Source organism: Garra rufa, chromosome 17 (genome assembly GCF_049309525.1).
Source record: "Garra rufa chromosome 17, GarRuf1.0, whole genome shotgun sequence".
In the NCBI taxonomy this organism is placed as follows: domain Eukaryota; kingdom Metazoa; phylum Chordata; class Actinopteri; order Cypriniformes; family Cyprinidae; genus Garra; species Garra rufa.
Genome location: NC_133377.1, coordinates 4,264,920 through 4,286,780, shown reverse-complemented (window position 1 = coordinate 4,286,780; position 21,861 = coordinate 4,264,920). Strand labels below are relative to the sequence as shown.

General features: G+C 35.9%; 1 protein-coding gene and 1 long non-coding RNA gene across 3 annotated transcripts; both read right to left on the bottom strand.

The window, feature by feature from the left end:
• Positions 1–6,639: 6,639 nt before the first annotated feature.
• LOC141289236 (uncharacterized) lies at positions 6,640–7,932 on the bottom strand. Its single transcript, XR_012339881.1, has 4 exons — positions 7,754–7,932; positions 7,167–7,238; positions 7,026–7,059; positions 6,640–6,860 (listed from the first exon to the last, which is right to left on the bottom strand). It is a non-coding gene; the product is annotated as an uncharacterized lncRNA (long non-coding RNA).
• Positions 7,933–9,714: 1,782 nt separating this feature from the next.
• mtdha (metadherin a) lies at positions 9,715–20,370 on the bottom strand. Of its 2 annotated transcripts, none has more exons than XM_073821776.1 (12): positions 19,942–20,370; positions 19,217–19,363; positions 16,427–16,514; positions 16,120–16,281; positions 15,952–15,999; positions 14,526–14,693; positions 14,287–14,367; positions 14,092–14,175; positions 13,831–13,955; positions 13,644–13,745; positions 13,420–13,534; positions 9,715–11,364 (listed from the first exon to the last, which is right to left on the bottom strand). In XM_073821776.1, exons 1-12 carry the CDS (start codon positions 20,299–20,301, stop codon positions 11,297–11,299), a joined length of 1,548 nt encoding a protein of 515 aa, XP_073677877.1. In that variant the 5' UTR covers positions 20,302–20,370; the 3' UTR covers positions 9,715–11,296. The 2 variants fall into 2 exon arrangements, with proteins under 2 accessions (XP_073677877.1, XP_073677876.1); XM_073821775.1 differs by having other exon boundaries at positions 19,217–19,366; positions 19,942–20,369.
• Between the last annotated feature and the right edge of the window lie 1,491 nt (positions 20,371–21,861).

Genomic DNA, 21,861 nt, shown 5'->3' with positions numbered 1-21,861 from the left:
TCCTGAAGGGGAACATTTAGCAGATTCTGCAAGGTGTATTTAAACTTGAACTTGACCTCAAGTGTAAATACTATATTAAGAATAAGGTTCTGTTTTTGAGCACCAAATCAGCATGCTAGAATGATTTCTGAAGCATCATGTGACAATAAATTGTAGCTTCACCCATCACAAAATAAATAACATTTTAAAATGTTATATTAAATTGTATCAATATTTCATAACATTTTTACTGTATTTTATTGTATTAAATAAAGGCAGCCTTGGTAAGCATAAATAACTTACGAAAATGTTCCTAACCTAAACTTTTAAATCCGGTAAATTGGCTTCAATGCAGACCCATATAATGTTGATTAGCAAATAATGCGAATTTTTATTAACATGAATATAACAAAGGAAAAACTATATATTTTTTGTCAGGTTTTAACAACAGTATAGCATGGCTGGTAAAAAAAATCTCTATCCCTTTGGGTGGAAAATACATAAATCAATGAAAAAGGATTATTGTGCCACAGATCTAAAATGAAATGAGATAAGGCAGGAGAGGCTGTCTCTGTACACGTGATATGAGACTACGTTACTATTGTCCCGATGCTGCAAAATCAAGCAAACCAACAAATTGTCTATTTTTCTAGTGCATGCTGTGTTTTAATGTCACATTACAAAAAAAGAGAAATACTACAAACAATAAAAAAAATGCATTCCTTAAATACGAGTAATTGCAATGAGTGAGCGTACAATGACAGTTAGAAATGTTGACAACCCAAATATTAATGGATAAATAAAGACATCTGCGCACAATGTGTTGTATTTACAGTATAAAGATTGAGAAGAGACCAAAGACAATTCAGTAGACTATGTGAGTATGCAGTTCAGCATGCAAATATTATGACTAGGCTGTGGGTTATATTTTTACTTCTTAATGTCCTATGAGTGTAAGATTAAACAGCAAAACTGAGATGACTGGATGAATTATTCAGGAGTATTCAAGTGTAGTTTTTTATGGTTTAGGGTTGGAAATGAAAGAGGGCTTGTAGCAAAAATGCCCCATAAATTCTAGAAAGAGGGTCTAGAATGAATGTGAAAATGAATGCAAAGTGTCAATTCGCGGAATTACCTTTAAATCTGTTTACACGGAATTTGAGGGTGATGTTTTGTGCGACGTTGAGCCTTATAACCAATCAAACGCGTTTCTGTGGAATTTAGGAATGCATTGGCCAATCAGAGGCGCTTAGATTAGTCAGCGCTGAAAATGCCTGAGCTCAGGGGCGGACTGGGACAAAATTTCAGGCCGGGAAATCTCACACTCATCCAGGCCATCCCAAAAACCCACAACAAATTCTGAAACCATGAACAATATAAAAATAATTAAAGATTATCTCTTGAACTTCCATTTACCTTTTTATAAAAAATGTAAGTATACATTAGGACCATATGCTATTGTTTTATCTTGCCTAAATGTCAAAACTGTTGGCCTACAATAATAGCTACATCTTGAATATATCTTTAGTAAAATCCTAATACAGATTTTTTATTTATTTTTATTTATTTTTTGCATTATCAAGAGTCATGTTTTGTCCTTAGGAAAATTAACCTTGGTTTAATTAGGCCTATGGTAAAAGTATACCGTGTTTTTTTTTTTTTTTTTTTTGGCATTTAGTCTATTACAGATGTATCTGGCCTGTAAATGAAGTACTGAACAGGACAGTTTCGACTCTCTGCTCCACCTGGGCTCTCCATTCTCGAGTCTTGCATTCTTTTGGCGGACGCGCGGATGGGCGGAGCGTGCAGACGAATGGCGAATTTGGAAATAATCACTTTAGTACATTCGGCAGGCAACAGAAACAACAACAACAACAACAATATATATGAAAATAAAATATAAATTTAAAAAAATGGCAGCGGGCCAAATTGGCTGCCAGGCCACCGGGAATTGTGCCGGTTCTCCCGATGGCCAGTCCGCCCCTGACTGAGCTTAATTGCCAAAGCTTGCGAACTCCCTCAACATAAACAACACAGTGCAGGTAAGACGTAAATAAAATAATAGTTTCGTAGCTTCAATGATTATAATATGAGTTTTCGCTTGCGCTACACCTCATGGAGCTATGTTTGTCTGTGAAACCAGAAAGTGACTTCTCAAAACGCAGAAACAAAACAATATCGATATTAACAATCAGTATTAAATATAATGAGCCGTAATCTAAAATAATGATTTCCCTCATAATATTACAGCCCTAAGGGGTCCTGTTTTTTATTTTTTAATCAGTCAACTGTTATTGACAACGGTTTAAAATATTGATTAAAATAACTGGGTAAATTTAAGTATTAAAAACAACATATGTAGCCTGGCAAGCCAGACCCACATAAATGTAGGGTCTGGGCACTCTCCATAGACAGGGCTCAACCGGAGGGGTGGGATAAACCATAGACATATATAGAGAGTAGACGCCCCATCGACCGATACTCCCTACTGGCGCTGACGAGACGTGGGGCCGCCATCTTGGACCGGTCACCCGCTCCACTCAGTGTAATCTGTTTGGCAGGTGTAATGAGCTGTCAACGCATTTAATTAATCATACCTCACGGAATATCGAACTGATTTTCACGCGTTTTTTTTTTTTTTTGCTGCAAAGGTCATAAATATAGCTGTGAAATATGACACATGGTTTGGCATATTTTAATATTGATAGTGAGCTTAACAGTAATATAATGAATATCTCCGTTCTTGTGATAGTATTGGGTCTTTTAAGAGGGTCTAAAGACTTACAACATGGACTTAAGCACTTCTAATGCGTTATGGTTTGTATAGTTTTATTCTATTTTCACTTGGCTGTTTATTCATTTGACATTGTTCATTACTGATATTCTCCTTAATGTAGTCTTTCCATGCTGTTATTATATTTTGTTGTGATGGTAAAATTAAGCTTTTCGAAGCACTGAGGCTTTCCCCTCAACTGTATCGTAAAAAGGTTCATTACTCTTTCAACACGTTGTACACTAATGACATCTTGTGGTCAAAGGTGGGAAAAGTTGCCTTTGCGTCCCAGATCTCAAAGCGATTTTGGACAGTTTCATCAAATACATCAATTTGTGCTACGAAAACTGTCAGAAAAAAAAAAAAATAAATAAATGTAATTTTACTTGAATTAATCTGTAAATAACATATTTATTCGTATTATGATGTATTCTTAACAAAAAGCGAATGACACTTGAAACGCGTTATTTTAATCAGAATATGAAGCAGTCACGTGGTTATGGCAAAACGAATCAATTGCTTAAACTCCGGTACAGTGCTTCACTGTGAGATGTTTCGTTTTTTTGATACAAGCTTCGAAGCTTCGGTGTTAAACGTCACATCACTAATATTTTGCTTGAATTGACATTGTTGATTATTGCTGTTTTCCCTCATTTTTATTGTTTATTTCATTATGCTATTGACTGAATTGACGTTGTTCATTTTTGCTATTCTCCTTATTAGCTAGCCTATAATCTGACATCTCAATCTGTTCCCTGTTAAAATTAAGTATTATATTGTTTTGTATTTATATCACTTTGGACAAAAGCGCAACCATAACCATATGAGGTGTAGGCTATGATAGGAATTTTGCAAATCACACACTATAAATATGATAGAGAAGCAGAAACAGATAGTGACGGTAAAGGTATTTTAATGAGTTGAAGAAATACTATATTACATTAGAGTCTACTTGGAGTATTTCATTCTCTCTCGCTCACACACATATAACACACACACACACACACACACACACACACACACACACACACACACACACACACACACACACACACACACACACACACACACACACACACACCTATCCTACACAGTGTTCAGGCATGTTCTCTCACTTCTGCTGCTGCTACGCGATGTAATGAATTCCAGAGTATGCCCGGTCCAAGATGGCGGCCGCATTTCTCGTTTCCAGCAGCCAATGTGGCGTCTATCTCTATTATGTCTATGGGATAAACGGTTGTCTTTCAAACTCCTCTCCACGCAATAGGATAGCGCTACAACCAATCAGAGACTTAGTCGGTCAGGTGACGTAGTCAGAGCGACGAAGATTTTTAACAAAAATCAGTGCACTGTGCAGTCTGTCAGCTAAATAATAGACCTTTTTCACAGAAACCGGAAATACGCAATCGCAGGGTATGCAGACTTCCTGTGTAATGTCAACACAGCAGAAAGCCGGGTAATTTAAAATTAAAATGGAGAGCGTCTACACAACTTCCCTCGCTGGTTTGCCAAAGATAACTTTTGCCGACCTCATTAGAGTCGTGTAGGAAAACTCCGTCACAAAGAGGAACAAATTGGATAAAGGATATACATTTTTCCACTAAGAGTTTATCCGCGTTCATACACGCTTAACGTGGCTTAACGTACGTAAAAAACGACCAGGAAACCCCAAATTTCTGTCAAACCTTACTTGGAACAAACACTAACTACTATCAAAAGAACGAGCCCTTATTCCACAGATAAAGTGCATAATATCATGTTAAGCGTTTTCTCCCCCATAGAAGCCCATTATAAGGAAACAGCTTGGTTTAACTTACCTTAACAGCGACCAGGGAAGACCAAACTTCTGTTAAATTTCACTTATAATAAACACTTTCTGTTCTCAAAAGAACGAGCTTTCATTCAGCATATAAAGTGATCGCCCCCCATAGAAGTCCATTATACAAAAAAAAAAAAAAAAAAGCTTAACGTAGCTTAAAATTTTACTTATAATAAACACTTTCTGCTGTCAAAAGAGTGAATAATATCACGCTTTTCTCCCTATAGAACTCCATTAAGGAAAAAGCTTAACATGGTTTGTTATAATGGACTTCTATGGGGGGCGATCACTTTATATGCTGAATGAGAGCTCGTTCTTTTGACAGCAGCAAGTATTTATTATAAGTAAAATTTCACATAAGTTTGGTTTTCCCTGGTCGCTGTTGAGGTACGTAAACCACGTTAAGCAGTTTCCTTATAATGGACTTCTATGGGGGGCGATCACTTTATATGCTGAATAAGAGCTCGTTCTTTTGACAGCAGCAAGTATTTATTATAAGTAAAATTTCACATAAGTTTGGTTTTCCCTGGTCGCTGTTGAGGTACGTAAACCACGTTAAGCAGTTTCCTTATAATGGACTTCTATGGGGGGCGATCACTTTATATGCTGAATAAGAGCTCGTTCTTTTGACAGCAGCAGGTATTTATTATAAGTAAAATTTCACATAAGTTTGGTTTTCCCTGGTCGCTGTTGAGGTACGTAAACCACGTTACGCTGTTTGCTTATAATGGGCTTCTATGGGGAAGAAAAAGCTTAACGTGATATTATTCACTTTATCTGTGGAATAAGGGCTCGTTCTTTTGATAGTAGTTAATGTTTGTTCCACGTAAGGTTTGACAGAAACTTGGGGTTTCCTGGTCGTTTTTTACATGCATTAAGCCACGTTAAGCGTTTTTCACGTTGTTTAACTGGTTACCGGCATACCGGGGCGGAAATAGGTTTACACAGCAATTACGTATTTCCGGCGCAAAATACGGAAGTTGTGAGAAAGGTCTATAGACTCTGGCTGCGTTCGAAACCGCATACTCAATGAGTAGGTACTTAATTTCAATAAGTACTTACTTAACGAGCGCTAAAAGAGTACGTACTCTACAGCCAAATCTCGTTGAGTATGGATGTGATCTGCACGTCTTCCGCCATGTTGACGTTATCATGTGACCAACGACGTTATAACAAGTGCAACTTAACATATAGGGACAGGTTTAATTAATCTTTCTATAAATATTTTGATATTGATGAAATTTGTTCATTTTGTGGTCATGTTGAAGAAACAGCTGTTCTTTTATTGTGATTGTAGTATAACAGATACGTTTTGGGTTCATTTAGGTTTTTGTATTTTTTAATTCTTAAAGAAATATTTTTTGTCAGGAAACCCCAAATTCTTTTAGTTATTTATTTTGTTTTGTATTCAAAATTGTTTATCCACACGCAAAGCTAGCTTAAATTCTTGTTGAATATCTCTTTTCATCCCTGAGGCCTATCAATAACAAAAACAAATCCGATATTTGAATATTTTGATTATTCAGAGATATTTAATCATATTTCTCCGTGTATACAATTGCATACTATGATGTAAGCAAGCCTAATAGTTATGTTTTCAGTTTTTCTCATTATGATTGTTCATTGTTAAAGATAAATACCATCTTTCCCTGAGCCTGTAATTGTAAGTAGTATTAATAATAAAAAGAAAATAAGCACAACAGGTGCTCAAACACCTCATAGCATCAGTAACACAACAACCCTACCTAGTACATCTTCCTCCATGTTTGCAATATCTGCACAAAGGAGACGTGGATCAGCTGCTTGAAGATCTTGTGTTTGGAGGTGTTTTTTGAGGATTTTACACTCAAAAAATCTAAGTATTACTTAGAAATTAAGATTACCTCAGAATGCACTGATCAATAATAATGATAAATGCTGACCTATAATTAATTATATTTTTTAGTAAAACAAGCATGTTTTTTTTATCAAGTAATTAATTAATGCATATGTTAATGAAACTTATATTTTATTTACTGATAACAACATGGATATATGAGTAAAATAATAAAGTAACCATGAACATAAATAAAGACACATGGAACAAAGCTTTATTCAGACATATTGGTATTTTAGTCTTTCTCTAGATGCTCTCGCTGGCTCTTTGGTCTCTGAGGATGAAGAGACCACAGCAACATCTGGTCCAGATGAGACAAAGAGCAGGTGGAGTGATGGAGGGTCTCATCGATGGCACTTGACCATTTCCAGGATGCTGCTGTGGATTTCTCTTTTCTCGATGCACACACCAGTCTGCAGCAGACATTTCAGATCATACAACGATGCACAAATACAATACAAAAGTTGTCATTTTAACAGCACAATTTCATTAGATCTCTGTATTAGAAGTAACAAAATTACCAAACTTTATATTAAGTTACAGATTTAACTTTTTTTCCCCACAAATGCTGCTGTCACCTTTCCTTTCAGGTCCTGCTCCACCGCAAAATACCTGCAACAAAGGCACAGAAATCTAGAATCAGAAAAGTGCTTAAAGTTTTTTTTATTATTAAAAAAACTGCAACTTAAGGTTTAAATAGATGTCTGTAGTGTACTCACTCAAAGCCTTTGATGGCAGCACTGCTTCATCAGTCACTCTTCACCAGACAAACATACTTGTCTCATCTGTCCCTGTAACATCCACACAAGATTCAGTTCCCTCTGATTTGTGCATGTGCTCAATACTACATTTATGAGGTAGCTGTTGTGTTAATTGGCTTTTTATGCAATACAAATGCTCCTGAATATATCAACAGTACTATTAAACAAATGAAATAGATAACTCATGTTTACTTGTTTACTAACTATATGTTTATTTACATTACATTAGTCTAAAGCAGTGTTGACAACAGAGAATTCTACATAAACTCACACAACGTCCATCACTCATTTAGATGTCTGTTTCGTGTTGTGCTGTGCTCATTTAATTCTCTCATAACATGTTCCTGTCAGTTGTTAAACATTTAGTAATCATCTTTAAGATGCTACGGTCGCTATACATAATAAAACGTGTTTTACAGCGAAATCACAAATATACTTTAACGTTACACGTATTGACACCTTATGCAAATCAGCAGTTTACGATACAGTAGCTCAACAAATACGATTTTAAGACAGGGAACCGTGTTTTGGTTTGTAATACTCACATTTGTAAACACTCTCGTTGCGGTTCCCAATCACGTTCGATGATGACGTTTTAGCCTCCTGTGGCCTCCTGGGATTGAAAAGTGTGCATCAGATGAACACTTCAGAATCTGGGCTGAAGCAGTAGGACATCCGGGGATTTCTCGCCTACTCTTTTATGAATACTGAGGTTTCGAACGTACTTCTTTCTTCACGTACTCTTTTTTCCTACTATATAGTAGGTAAGTAGGCATATTTGAACGCACTTTAAGTAGACGTTCGTCCGAATCTCGCGAGAATTAGTGCACTCGCCTACTGATTCTCGCCTACTCTTTTATGAATACTGAACATTCAAACATACTTTTTTGCTCGCCTACTGCTTTTTGCCTACTATATAGTATGGAAGTATGCGGTTTCGAACGCAGCCATAGATGGGCACTAAACCTTTAAAAGTAAACAAAAACATGCACAGACAAATCCAAATTACACCCTGCGGCTCGTGACGATACATTGATGTCCTAAGACACGAAACGATCGGTTTTTGCAAGAAAATGAACAGTATTTATATAATTTTCTTTTTACCTTTGATACACATCCACGTCCATCTGTCATGAGCACGAGTTTAGCATATCTATGATTCGACTCGTCACATGTGAACGCGCTTTGATGTAGTATACGCAAACACCGAAAGGGGAAATATGTAAAAAAAAGTCCAGGATGAGTTTGCGCAAGCAAACGTAATCTTTTTCAGCTTTAAATGGGTTTGAACAACCAGGACAAGCGCAAGTAATTACCATTTTGAATAGCCGCTATATCCACAATCTCTTGTGCTGTGTAAACAAAGATCGCTTCCGGTGTTTGCGTATTCTACACCACAGCGCGTTCAGATGTAACGAGCTCCTGCTCAGGACAGATGGACGTGGCTGTGTATCAAAAGTAAAAAAATATATAAATACTGTTCAGTTTTCCACGCTTAATTCACGGAACCAGGAATTCATGTCTGACTGAACTTATGGTCGCAGTTCAGTCGTCATCATGTTAAGCCCGCCCACCGACTCGTGATTGGCCCGGTACATCTTGGATTTTTCGGAAATTTAAGTGAATTGAGAGTAACTAGACTGACCTTAGAAGCAAATGTAATTTGCTGCCGCTAGGGGCGCGTCTAGATTCTAGGCTACAACATATGCTGATTATAATAAGATTCAAAATTAAAAAATTCCCCGCAAACATTGCCTTTAACCTGAATAACATATTTTATATTATATGTAAAAATACGTTTACATATAGTCCACAAGAGAAAATAAGTTGAATTTATAAAATTCAAACAAATACAATTTTAGAAAAATCCCACAAAATAGTCCCACAAAATTTCTTTGGTTTTACAGCATTTTTGTGTATTTGAACCTTTTCCAACAATGACTATGATTTTGAGATCCATCTTCTCACACTGAGAACAACTGGGGGACTCATATGCAACTATAGCAGGTTCAAACGCTCACTGATGCTTCAGAGGGAACACAATGCAGGGGGTGAAAACTTTTGAACAGAATGAAGATGTGTACAATTCTCTTTTTGTTATTATTTAGCACTGCCCTTTAGAAGCTATACAGAAGATACTTACATGTTTCCCAGAATACAAAATAAGTCAATTTTACCCTGATCTTCAAATTAAAAATGTTTTCATCCCCAGCTCCTAATGCATCGTTTTTTTTTTTTTTAATCAGTCAACTGTTATTGACAACAGTTTAAAATATTGATTAAAATAACTGAAGTATTTGACATTAAAGACAACATATGGTGATTATAATAAGATGATTCTTAACAAAATCCCTGCAAATATTGCCTTTAATGGAAAAGTTAGTTTCTGACTTTGGAATGGTTTAATACTTAGTTGCCATATTCATATAAAAATCTACAAAAAAAAAAAAAAAGCACTGCGCCCAAACAGCATTTTTGTTCATTTAACAAATCAACAGCTCTAAGCTCAAATAGCGATCTTCTTTTATTTAACAAATCAACATAGAAATATTGCATTGACTTAAGTAAACATGATCATTCTTCAATCCATAAACCGGTAGAAATACATTGTTTAAGTAACCTCTAGAATGATAAACTAAGGCAGGCATCTGATGCTAGCCCAGAGTGCCTCAGAAAACACATGATCTACTGAAATTTACAAAACGACCATGGGCAAAACACCACTAAGTCAACCCAAATATGAATATGCATTTAAAATCCCCCCTCCCAAACCCCACATCCATTCATCATCATCAGCATCATCATCATCATCCATCATTTATTAAAGCCTATTTACAGTGAGTGGTACTCGCACGAGTGGACAGAGAATCAGGATGATGTTCATCACTATAAATGGTTAAGTTCATGCAAGTGCAACACTGACATCAATCAAATCTGAAATGAAATAAAAACGCCAAACCTGTTAAAAAGACTTCAAAATGAGGAAGAGAACAAAGCATACACTACTAAGTATAGATTAAGGCAACAGATTCCTGATACTGATACTGCTTTAGTGTCATGGAATTAAAGCTGCGCTAATCATCATTAACATTCTCAATCAAAATCACATTTAAACTACTAAATTACTCAGTCAAAACATGAACAAAAATTAAATGTTCACATTGTGCAAGGAAAACAAAAAAACAAAAAAGTAAATACACATGGTATTTTACAACCTTCAGCACAGTGCAATTACAAAGAGATTTACCATAGAAAAAAAGCCCTTATAGTTCTATACATATGGCGTGGCTTTTTCTACTTTAGTTTGCAGGAAATAAAGCATTAGAGTCAACTAGTAGTTGATTAAAAAGGGAAGAGTCGTAGCTCTAAGCATCTCCAAGATCCACATACCCAATTATATGGGTAAAATATATATATTTATAGAATCAGGACGGAAGAAAAGCTCTAAGAAAATAGGTTTAGCATTAAAAAAATTCTCTGTAATATAACCGTTCTCTGGTTTTCAACCACAGCAATCAATAGGATTACAGTAATTCACCACTTACTGCTCAAGCTAATGTCACAGAAGTACTGCTGGATGAGACGCCGGCTCGCAGCGCCTCTCTGTGGCTTCTACATGCAACACTTCAGCAACCGCAGGACTGCAAAGTGCAATTCAGCGGTGCTAAAGTGCCACAGGAACAGTAATAGATGGAGAGAAAGTAGATCCTTAAAATTTCCCAAATGAGATTCAACACTCCAACGTCAAAAATCAGTTTAGTAGCCGTTGGAAAATAACGATCATGAATGTTTTGCTCCACTGAAAGCATGTCTGATATCAAGGATGATAAGTATTCCTTAACAAACCTCAGTGTGGCGTAATAGTGCACAAAAGTAGTGTTGCAGCCCATGGACTGCTCACCCTTTACTCTATACTTGTCTTTTTTTTGTTGTTGTTTTTTTTTGGCTGAGTTCCAACTCAGTTTCGTTTCTATTTTTGATTTTTTTTTTAAAAGCACAGTAAAATTATTTCAGTATAAAATTCTGTACTGTGAAATTATTGCATAAACAATTTATTTGCATAAGCTATCCTGGATGTTATTCACGGTTCATGTTTCTCTCCTGGCCTTTTTCTTCTGAACTTGCTTCGGCGGTTCCCAATTCTGATCAGATTTCTCTGCGGGAGCAAAAATAAAGGATTATTATATACAGCCAGGTTCCCAAAGTCAACTTTGAAAATCTAGGATTTAAAATGGCATTTGAATCTGGAAATTATGTTTCAGGATTTTGGGGGAAAAAAAAGAAAAAACAGAGATGTTCTGAAATGTAAAATTTCATTCAATTTATGCTAGAAATATTTTCTGGATTTTTAGTCAGATTTTTGGACCTCCTGTTTATGGTGAAATGCACTAAGTCACATACACTGCCATTCAAAAGTTTGGAATCAGTAAGATTTTTAATGTTTTTTAGTTCGTCAAGGCTGCATTTATTTGATCAAAAACACAAAACAGTGCAATTGTGTGAAATATTATTATGATTTAAAATAAAGTTTAAATTGTACATTAAAATGTAATTTATTCCTGTGATCAAAGCTGAATTTTCAGCATTATTACTCCAGTCTTCAGTGTCACATGATCCTTGAGAAATTGAGGATTATTTGATGAATAAAAACATTTAATATAGAAATCATTTGTAACAATATACAGTACCATTCAAAAGTTTGGGGTCCATAAATCTTTATTCTTTCTTTTTTAAAAGAAATTAATACTTTTATTCAGCAAAAATGTATTAAATTGATCAAAAGTGATAGCAAAGATTTATATTGTTACAAAAGATTTCCATTTTGAATAAATGCTGTTCTTTTTAACTTTTTATTCATCAAAGAATCCTGAAAAAAAGTATCACAGGTTTCAAAATAATATTTGGATTAACTGTTTCCAACATTGATAATAAAAGTAATAAATCAGCATATTAAAATGATTTTTGAAGGATCACGTGATACTAAAGACTGGAGTAATGATGCTGAAAATTCAGCTTTGGATCACATGGAAAAAAATATTTTAAAGTATATTAAAATAAAAACCATCATTTTTTAATTCACAATATTACCGTTTTGTAATATTGGGATTATACAAAATGCATGTTATTTTTTTATTTAGTACTGACCTGAATAAGATATTTCACATGAAAGATGTTTACATATAGTCCACAAGAGAAAATATTAGTTGAATTTATAAAAATGACCTTGTTCAAAATTTTACATGCCCTTGATTCTTAAAACTGCGTTACCTGAATGATCCACAGCTGTGTTTTTAGTGATAGTTGTTCAAAAATTCTTTGGTTTTCCAGCATTTTTGTGTATTTGAACCCTTTCCAACAAACTTTATGATAGTGAGATCCATCTTTTCACACCAAGGACAACTGAGGGACTCATATGCAACTTAATGTTCAAACACTCACTGATGCTTTAGAAGGTAAAAGGATGCATTAAGTGAAAATGGGTGCAGGGAGTGAAAACCTTTGAACAGAATGGAGATGTGCCTAAATATCATATTCTTTTCCATTTAGTACTGCCCTTTAGAGGCTACAGAGGACAGTCACATGTTTCCCTTCCCAGAAGACTAAATTAGTTAAATTTACCCTGATCTTCAAATTCAAAAAGTTTTCACCCCCCGGCTCTTAATGCATGGTTTTTCCTTCTGGAGCATCAGTGAGTGTTTGAACTTTCTGTGAAAAATTGCATATGAGTCCCTCAGTTGTCCTCAGTGTGAAAAGATTGATTTCAAAATCATACAGTCATTGTTGTAAAGAGTTCAAATACACAAAAATGCTGGAAACCCAAAGGATTTGTGGAGGCTGTTTAACTGTTCAGGACAAACTAGGGACTCATAAACAACTATCACTAAACAAAAAACAGCTGTGGATTTTTGCATGCGAGAGAAACACTAAGCGCTCTCAGCTAAGTGACGGCAAGTCTGGCACCTTCACACTAAAGTTTACAGTGCGTCTGATACTGTGCCTCCACTAAGATGAATTAAAAAAGTACACTTTAAATACACAGAGCAAAACTCTCAAACATGCAGTGTTTAAAGACAAGTGAAATATCGGTGTTAAACTTATAGTTAGCCTCTAACGCAAACACCGGCGAGTGAAACCTAACCATTTTTAGCCTAGCATGGAAATTTAGTCACATATGCGAATCATTTACTCGCACTGTAGAGGGCTGACTCACTTTGCGAAGACTGTGGAGGGATGTTTTGCTTGGATCCCTCATCTTTTGGAACATAAGGTGGATGAGGCTTGACAGGCGCACTCTTCTCTGCAGGAGCAGAACCTACTTGAGTCACCTGGAAGAGGAACATACAACTTGGTCAGTCATGCAGAATTCAAATAGGGTTGACATTTAAGTATTTATTTATTATGTCAATACTCTGTTTATTAAAACACGATGTTTACCTCAGCAGCGGAGCCATCTTCCTCTGGTCTCTTCTTTTTCTTTCGCCTTTTGGATTTTCCACCTCCAGCAGGATCTGCCTTGTCATTGTCCTCATTTGATTCCTACAAGCAGAACAAGTACTTTGTTAAATCTACTAATAGTTTTGTTGACACGAGATACAAAAGAAGTGAATGTGCTTTTTCATACCACAAGTGGCTTGGAAACTGGCATCTCTTTCAAAGCAGGGGCATCAACTTTGGGAGCTTCATAATTTCCCCATAGCTCAGCTGGAGCATTCCAGTCTGAGCTTGTGTCCGCGGTGGCAAGACCATCTGAAATCATATGGAGACACTGGAAATGTTAGTATGCTATTTAAAAAAAAAAATCTTACCCATCACAAACTTTTGAAGGATTATGTGTGTTTTAGATTGAAATGCCCATCAAATGAAAACAAAGTTTTGATCTTACTGAAGTTGGACCATTCACTGTCAAAAGTGGGTCCATTGTCCCACTGCCCGATTTCAATCTTAGTTTTAGTCCCAGTCTCTCCACCTGAGAAAATGCATGGGAAAAGATAATTTATGTTTGTAGTTCTTATAAGCATACAAGGACAAAATTACCTCTCACAAGAACGGAAGCTTAACGAAAATTACAAATAAGTACCTGATGGGTTTAGCCCAAGCATCGTCAAGTTCACTGCCTTCGGTTCAGCCTTAATTTTACTTTCCAAACCAGTCCATGTCCCTGTCAAAACAGAAGACAACATGTAAACATGAATACTTTCACAAGGAACTGTATGTGTCACAATAATCTGAAAGCTTATTGTGAAGCTAAAAACCCTTAAAAGCAACCATTGTTATAAACAAATCAAAGCAGGGTCATAAACAGCTCTGATCTTTTACCCTCTCCCTCTTGTTTCCAGGTGGAGTTCTCACGGTTCTTGTGCCCAGGAGTCTTTCTCCCAGTAGACAACTTCTCGTTGTTTAAAGCATTTGTTTGGCTTGACTTCACAGGCACCTCTGTCCATCCTCCACCATTAACAGAGTTCACATCATTCCAGTTTGACATTGCTAAAAGAAAAGGGTGAGATTTGTAAGGTATGTTTAGTCACATCATTCATTATCGTTCCAAAGTTTAGGGATGGAAAGATACTTTTGAAAGAAGTCACAAGTGATTCATTGATTTGATCAAAAACATAGTAAAAACATTAATACTGTGAAATATTATTACATGTAGTTGTTCATGAGTCCCTTATTTGTCCTGAACAGTTAAACGGCCTGCTGTTCTTCAGAAAAATCCTTTAGGTCAAACAATTTATTTGGTTTTCCAGCATTTTTGTGTATTTGAACCCTTTCCAACAATGACTGTATGATTTTAAGATCCATCTTTTCACACCAAGGACAACTCAGGGACTCATATGCAACTGTTACAGAAGGTTCAAACGCTCACTGATACTCCAGAAGGAAACACAAAGCATTAAGAGCTGAGGGGTGAAAACTTTTTGAATTTGAAGATCAGGGGAAAATTTTACTTCTTGTGTCTTCTGGGAAACATGCAATTATCTTCTGCTGCCTCTGAAGGGCAGTACTAAATGAAAAAAAATATATATTATATTTAGGCAAAATAAGAAAAATGTACACAACTTCATTTTTTGGAGCATCAATGAGCATTTGAACCTTCTATAATAGTTGCATATGAGTCTTTCAGTTGAACACCTATCACTAAACAAAAAACACAGTTGTGGATCATTTAGGTAACAACACAGTATTAAGAATCAAGTGTATGTAAACTTTTGAACAGGGTCATTTTTATTCAACTATTATTTTCTCTTGTGGACTATATATCTTATTCAGTTCAGTACTAAATAAACAACAAAATTAGGGATGCACCGATACGAATCGGCCGATAATGCTTGCGCGTTTTGTCAGTAAAGCCGGTTCTGTAATCAGCGGTAAATGCCATCAGGTGCGTGATTTCACGTTGAGCCGTATATACTACACACAGCCGTTGTTTACCGACGAGCTGCGCAAATCAATGTTCATTATCAGTGTGAATGTGCGCAGCTCGTCAGTGAACAACGGCTGTGAGTAGTATATACGGCTCAACGTGAAATCACGCACCTGATGGCATTTACCGCTGATTACAGAACCGGCTTTACTGACAAAACGCGCAAGTGATCGGCCGATATGTATCGGTGCATCCCTAAACAAAATGCATTTTGTATGATCCCTCTTATTTTGGTAAAATAAGTAACATTTTGCAGACTCTGAAAGGGGGCGTAAACTTTTGACCTCAACTGTATTTAATACATGAAAAGTGTCATTTTACCTGGGGCTATAATGGCGTCACCCTTCGGGGCCTTGGCACGTGATGACTCTACAACAAATCAAAAGAAAAGTCCTCTAAGGACCACAACTAGCATGTGTCTTAAAATAAATTATTTGCTTGTTTGCCATGAGCTCGGAAAAAAAATCACTTACTATAGAAAATGCATACCTTTGTTCTTTTTGGTGACAGCCGGGGCTGTAACCACAGGTTGCTCTACCTTCTGACTGGTACGATCGCCAATCTCAGGGCTGCCCGAGCTGTCACCAGGGCCCTTCTCTTTTTTGCGCTGCTGACGCTTTTCTCGATTACTGACCTTGGTTTCCCAAGCACCTGTTAACACAGTCATACTGAGAGTGCATCTCGTACAAGCAGCTCATTTGAATTTCTGGTGTTTCGCAATTCAACCACTTTAACTACTCACTAACAAACAGCCTTCATACATTTGCTACTACAGTTTAATAACCTAGTTTCATACCTTCATCAGGTTCCTTGCCATCGGTGGTGGAGGAAACATCTTGGGCTGGCTTCACCTCAGGTTTTGGTTTCTTCTTGTTCTTCTTGTTCTACGTAAGAGCCAAAAACACTCATTTAGAACTTACTGACAAGTCAGAAACAAAGTCTTTTTCTTACTCTCACACTTACTACAGACACAAAGTGACAATTTTTAAAAATACGTATACGGCCTAGTAAAAACTACGCCTGAAGTTAGAGGCCTTGGGACAAAGTGCATAGTTTCCCCTCTGGATGTACCCTACATTTGCTGTATCTGCATTATCAAATTACAGGCCGATACTGACACCCGACCTCTCTCAATCACTGTTTACAGACTGAACCAAGGCTGATACTAACCTTCATAGCACTACTGCGCAAAAGAGTCAAATGTGCTTTCCAAACCTGTCTATACAAGTAGTTTTATTGTGCCCTACAAGGAGTCAGAAACATCATAATTACAAATTCTGAGCACATGAATAACCAGGCGAAGTCACATTGCATCTACGTAGATTCCAGATATACACTGGTAGATTTGAAATACTGTGTAGACATTGACATTTAATATAGATAATATAATAACATACTTATAATCTATATCTATATCTATATCTATATATATATATATATATATATATATATATATATATATATATATATATACACACACACACACACACACACACCTTATTTTTCCCGTAAGATCGGGTGCGGTAATTTGTAAATTTAATGTGTCTGGCTTTTGGCGTCATCTGCTTCCAGCTGTTTTTAGCTGTACAAAACAGCTCGTTTTGCTGGTTGATATTGCAAACTGGAGTTTGGAGATTGCAGTCCTACCATATTATTTCAATGTATTATCTTAATTATGAACACAATGGTTTGTAGTGCAAACTGTTTTAACGTTTAACGTAACTCTACGTTACCAGAAAACAGCTTACTTCCGCATTGAAAAATAAGGTGAGTGGAAAGCAGGACTATAGCACAGAGATTCAAAAGCTTTTTCTGCCAAACTCATTTGACTAGTTTCACTTGCAAAATATTCACAAGTACATGAGAACCCCAAAATAATTTTAAATAGTTTAACAATAAATTTGCATGTTCATGGTTCTCTGACGGTCACATGGCATGTAGGTAAACAAATATTGCATTTCATTTGTTTTTGTAATTTTTATCATTAAGTTAGATTGAGTTTTAACACTAATTTGTGACCCTGAACCACAAAACCAGTCTTAAGTAGCTTGGGTATATTTGTAGCAATAGCCAAAAATACATTGAATAGGTCAAAATTATCAAATTTTCTTTTATGCCAAAAAACATTAAGATATTAGGTAAGAATATGTTTCATTAAGATATTTTGTAAATTTTACTACCATAAATGTGTCAAAACTTTTTTGATTAGTAATATGCATGGCTAAGAACTTCATTTGGACAACTTTAAAGGCGATTTCCTCAATATTTAGATTTTTTTGCACCCTCAGATTTTCAAATAGTTGTATAGGATAGTTTAAGGTTATACATCTGTGTAAATTTCAATTTATACAATTCAGTCTCATAAGCGGCCCTTATGATTGGCTTTGTGGTCTAGGGTCACATATTTATGTATTAAATTCTTTTAGAATGATTTTCTTTCCGACTGATAAATGATGAATCAAACAGCCAAATTAAGCCTTTAAGCAAATGTTTTACTCCAGCATGACCTTATAATCTGTGGATTAATATAGTTTTTGTTACAGTTATCTTTATATTTGTTTTTGTTCTCGATGTGAAAAGTGCTATAATCACTCAATAAAGTTGTGATATCATGTATAAATGATAGACATTAATATTTTTCATAGTGCTGTCAAACAATTAATCACGATTGATCACATCCAAAATAAGTTTTTTACATAATATGTGTGTGTAGAGTTTATATTTATTATGTACATACAGTATATTTTGAAAATATTTCCATGTATATCATTTATATTCATATAATTTATATTATATATTTAATATAAGATTCATTTTTTCTTAAATATATACGTGCATTTATATATACACACAAGTATACACAGTACAAATACATATATAAACAAAAAATTATTTTGCATGTGATTAATCGCAATTAATTGTTACAGCCCTAATTTGTCATCAGTCTAAATTCAAATGTAGTTATTCTGTTTTTTTTTTGCATGACTCTTTTGCTTTGTTTATGCTACTCCCATTTTGCTTCTAACTTGAGCGTTTGATATTATGACACATATTCAACTGAAAGTTACAAGTTTTCCAGTTAAATTGCATACGCAGTCACACCAAAATTTATTCAGACACCTTTAACATTTCACACATTATCAGTTTATTTGCTATAGTTTAGAAAATGGTAATAATACTCAAGAGTCAAACTGTGTCATCTTGATAATGTCAGATAACTTTGATAGAAAAATATGTAACAAAACATGGTCAGGTCAAAGTATCAAATCAAATTCTTAGTCCCACATTTTAGTACTAGTCCACTGTATGAAGACTTTTTGGGTATAATATGTCACAGGTTACTTTATTTTGCTATCCTCACTTACATTAAGGAACTATAGTGTTCTGCACCCACTAGTAAAAAAAAATAAAATAATAAAAATTATGTCTGGATGTTGTTAGCAAATCCAAAAAAATCCAAAATCTCCAAACTGCTCTGCAGAAAAGCTGCCAAAGACGCCTTGGTTACTACAAGTATTGTTACTACAAACACATAAACAAATGCACTTCCTCAACGAAACCAGCACTAGGTACTAGGTGGACTAACCTTTGTATCCACAGGCGACTGTGCTGGTGCTGGCGCTGGTGTAGACGCAGGTGCTGGTGCTGGAGCAGGAGGAGCTTTCTTTTTCTCCACGGTGACTTTGATTTCCTCCTGAGGTTCAGCCACTGTTTGTCCATTCGCCTGGGCCTTCTGCTGCGGGCAAATGACAGTTAACGTTACACACCAAAAATTCTTCAATTTCCTTCCTCTATCAACTGACAGTGCATGAAAACTCCCCTTAAGCGATGAAATCTGTCACTTTATAGTGTGTAGACTGACAAAAGCGTTTAGACAAAACGAAACTTATGAGAGCTAACGTTAAGCGGTCTGCTATAATGTGCTACGTGGCTTTTCTATAGCTTTCGTGTCTGTCTTATTACTATATATGAAATCAAACAACAATGTCAGATTTGTTCATTTAATCATAAATGTGACGATAAGCAATATAGAAACAAATCGAGTTCATATGAAAAGGCTTTCTATCTGAAAAAGCGCCTTTTAGCGATTTTGACAGGTTAGCACGTTAGCAGCTAAATCTCTATCAAACTCAAGTTAGCTGAATATTATTTTTCAGAAACACAATGTATCTTAAAACCTAACGTTAGTAGGCTGCCTACCTAGACCTCATTTCTTTTTATCACAAAACAAAAAAAGTGTCCAAAACTAAGCAGCTGTCTTAGTTTTAAATCACAGCCTTTAGCACTAGATGACAATCACAGGCCGCTTACTTTGTCGGCTGCTTTCTTTTTGTTCTTCTTTTTCGGTTCGCTGGGCTCGGTCTTCACAGTCTTCGGTGGCAAGGCGGCCTTAGCAGAGGTCTGGGCAACGGCGGTGCTGGAACTCACAGTAACATGAACGGGCGCCGCTCGGCGCTTCCTCCGTCCACAGGCCGCGAGCAGCACCAGCACAGTCAGCCCGATCAGAGCCGCGCTGAGGATCACCCACGACGGGTACTGCTCCGGCTTTATCCCCAGATCAACCCCAAGCTCGGCCCGGAGGAAGTCCAGGCCCGAGGACAGCAGCCCTCGGATACGGTCGGACACGTATTCGGCTCGCTGTGTGGCCAAAACTCGCCAGTCCTGGTCCATTTTAAGCAGGCGGACACGAACCGCACTCAGAGACGGAGAGTGAGCTGCTGCTGGCAGCAGGAGAGAGTGAATGGCAGGAGGGAGTGGCTTTGATATTTCTTGGCTTCTTACATGATGGCTGTGTCTCAAAACATATCGATCTTACTACCTAGACAACACGTTTGGGTGTCTAGGGAGGGCGCAGCATTTGTTCACATCAAAAGGAGAAAACAAGGAATATATCCTACAATTTTAATAAAAAAAATATATTTTTTATGATAAATAAAGTTTCCGGGCTTACTTCCTACTATCTCACTTTTTTGACTGAGAAAGACTGACTTCGATTTTTTTTTAAATAGTAATAAAAATTTTACAGATTCTTCAAACAGTTTTTTCTGATTATATCGTTTAGTTTGCTTTATATTTAATGAATTCATTCATTATTATTTTTTCTTTTTAGGTTTTTTTTTCAATCAGATTTTTTGTTTTTTTGTTGTTATTTTTTTCTTGTGTTTGCCCTTTTTTTGTGAGCATAAAAAAATCAGCGTATTACCAGATTTTGATGTTATTTCTGTTTTAACCCATCAAAAATGGTTCAGTAATCTGTATTTTAAAATAAAATAACTAAGCAAATAAACCCTGATTGAAGTCTAAATAGCCTTAACTACAGAATAACCGTTTTTTTTATTATTATTATTTGTTTTATTTTTAAATGCTTATGGATTAAAATAAAATTCGAAATAATTTTTAAATGCCGTAAAACAGGGAGAAACTTCTTTTCTGTATATAAAACTTTGCTACAATCAACACAGAAATTCAATCTCCTTGTTTTACCTAGGGTTAATAATAAGTTTGATCAATTCTTTACATATTTATTCTTCATATTTTCACTCCTTGCTTTGTATTTCTTCTTACTTCCCAATTTTACCAATCTCTTTAAAAGTTTAGATATATATTTTAGAATATAGACTGTTTCAGACATACGATGCCTTGCAAAAGTATTCATGTTTTATGTTATTGTCTTATGTTAAACTGTTTTAAATTACTTTTTTCCCCACATCAATCTACACTCCATGCACCATGATGACAAAGCAAAAACACAATTGTCACAACTTCATAATTGTATTCAAACTAAAACACTGAAATAAGTACATCGCATAAGTATTCATACCCTTCATACTCAGTACTTTGCTGAAGCACCTTTACAGCCTCAAGTCTTTTTGGGTATGATGCAAGAAGATTTGCTCATCAACATTTGGCAATTATCTGCCATTCTTCCCCTTACCTCTTCACCTCTCAAGCTCTGTCAGCTTGGAAGAGGTCTAGCAAATACTTTCAGGTTTCTCTAGAAATGTTTGATTGGGTTCAAGCACAGGCTGTGTTTGAGGACATTTACAGAGTTGTATATAAAGCCACTCTTTCTGTGTGCTTAGGGTCATTGCCCTGTTGGAAGGTGAACCATCTGCCCAGTCTGAAGTTCTGAATGCTCTGGACTGGGTTTTCATTAAGGCTATCTCAATATTTTGGTTCATTGAGCTTTTCTTTTACTCTGACGAGTACCTCACTCTTTGCTGCTGAAAA

Coding starts and splice junctions, on each gene's coding strand:
- mtdha (XM_073821775.1), bottom strand. CDS start 20,301: ATGGACCAGGACTGGCGAGTTTTGGCCACACAGCGAGCCGAATACGTG. Junction 14,694..15,951: donor TGACGCCATTATAGCCCCAG/GTAAAATGACAC, acceptor CTTTTCTTTTAG/CAATGTCAAACTGGAATGAT. Junction 13,746..13,830: donor CAGTTTCCAAGCCACTTGTG/GTATGAAAAAGC, acceptor TTCTGCTTGTAG/GAATCAAATGAGGACAATGA.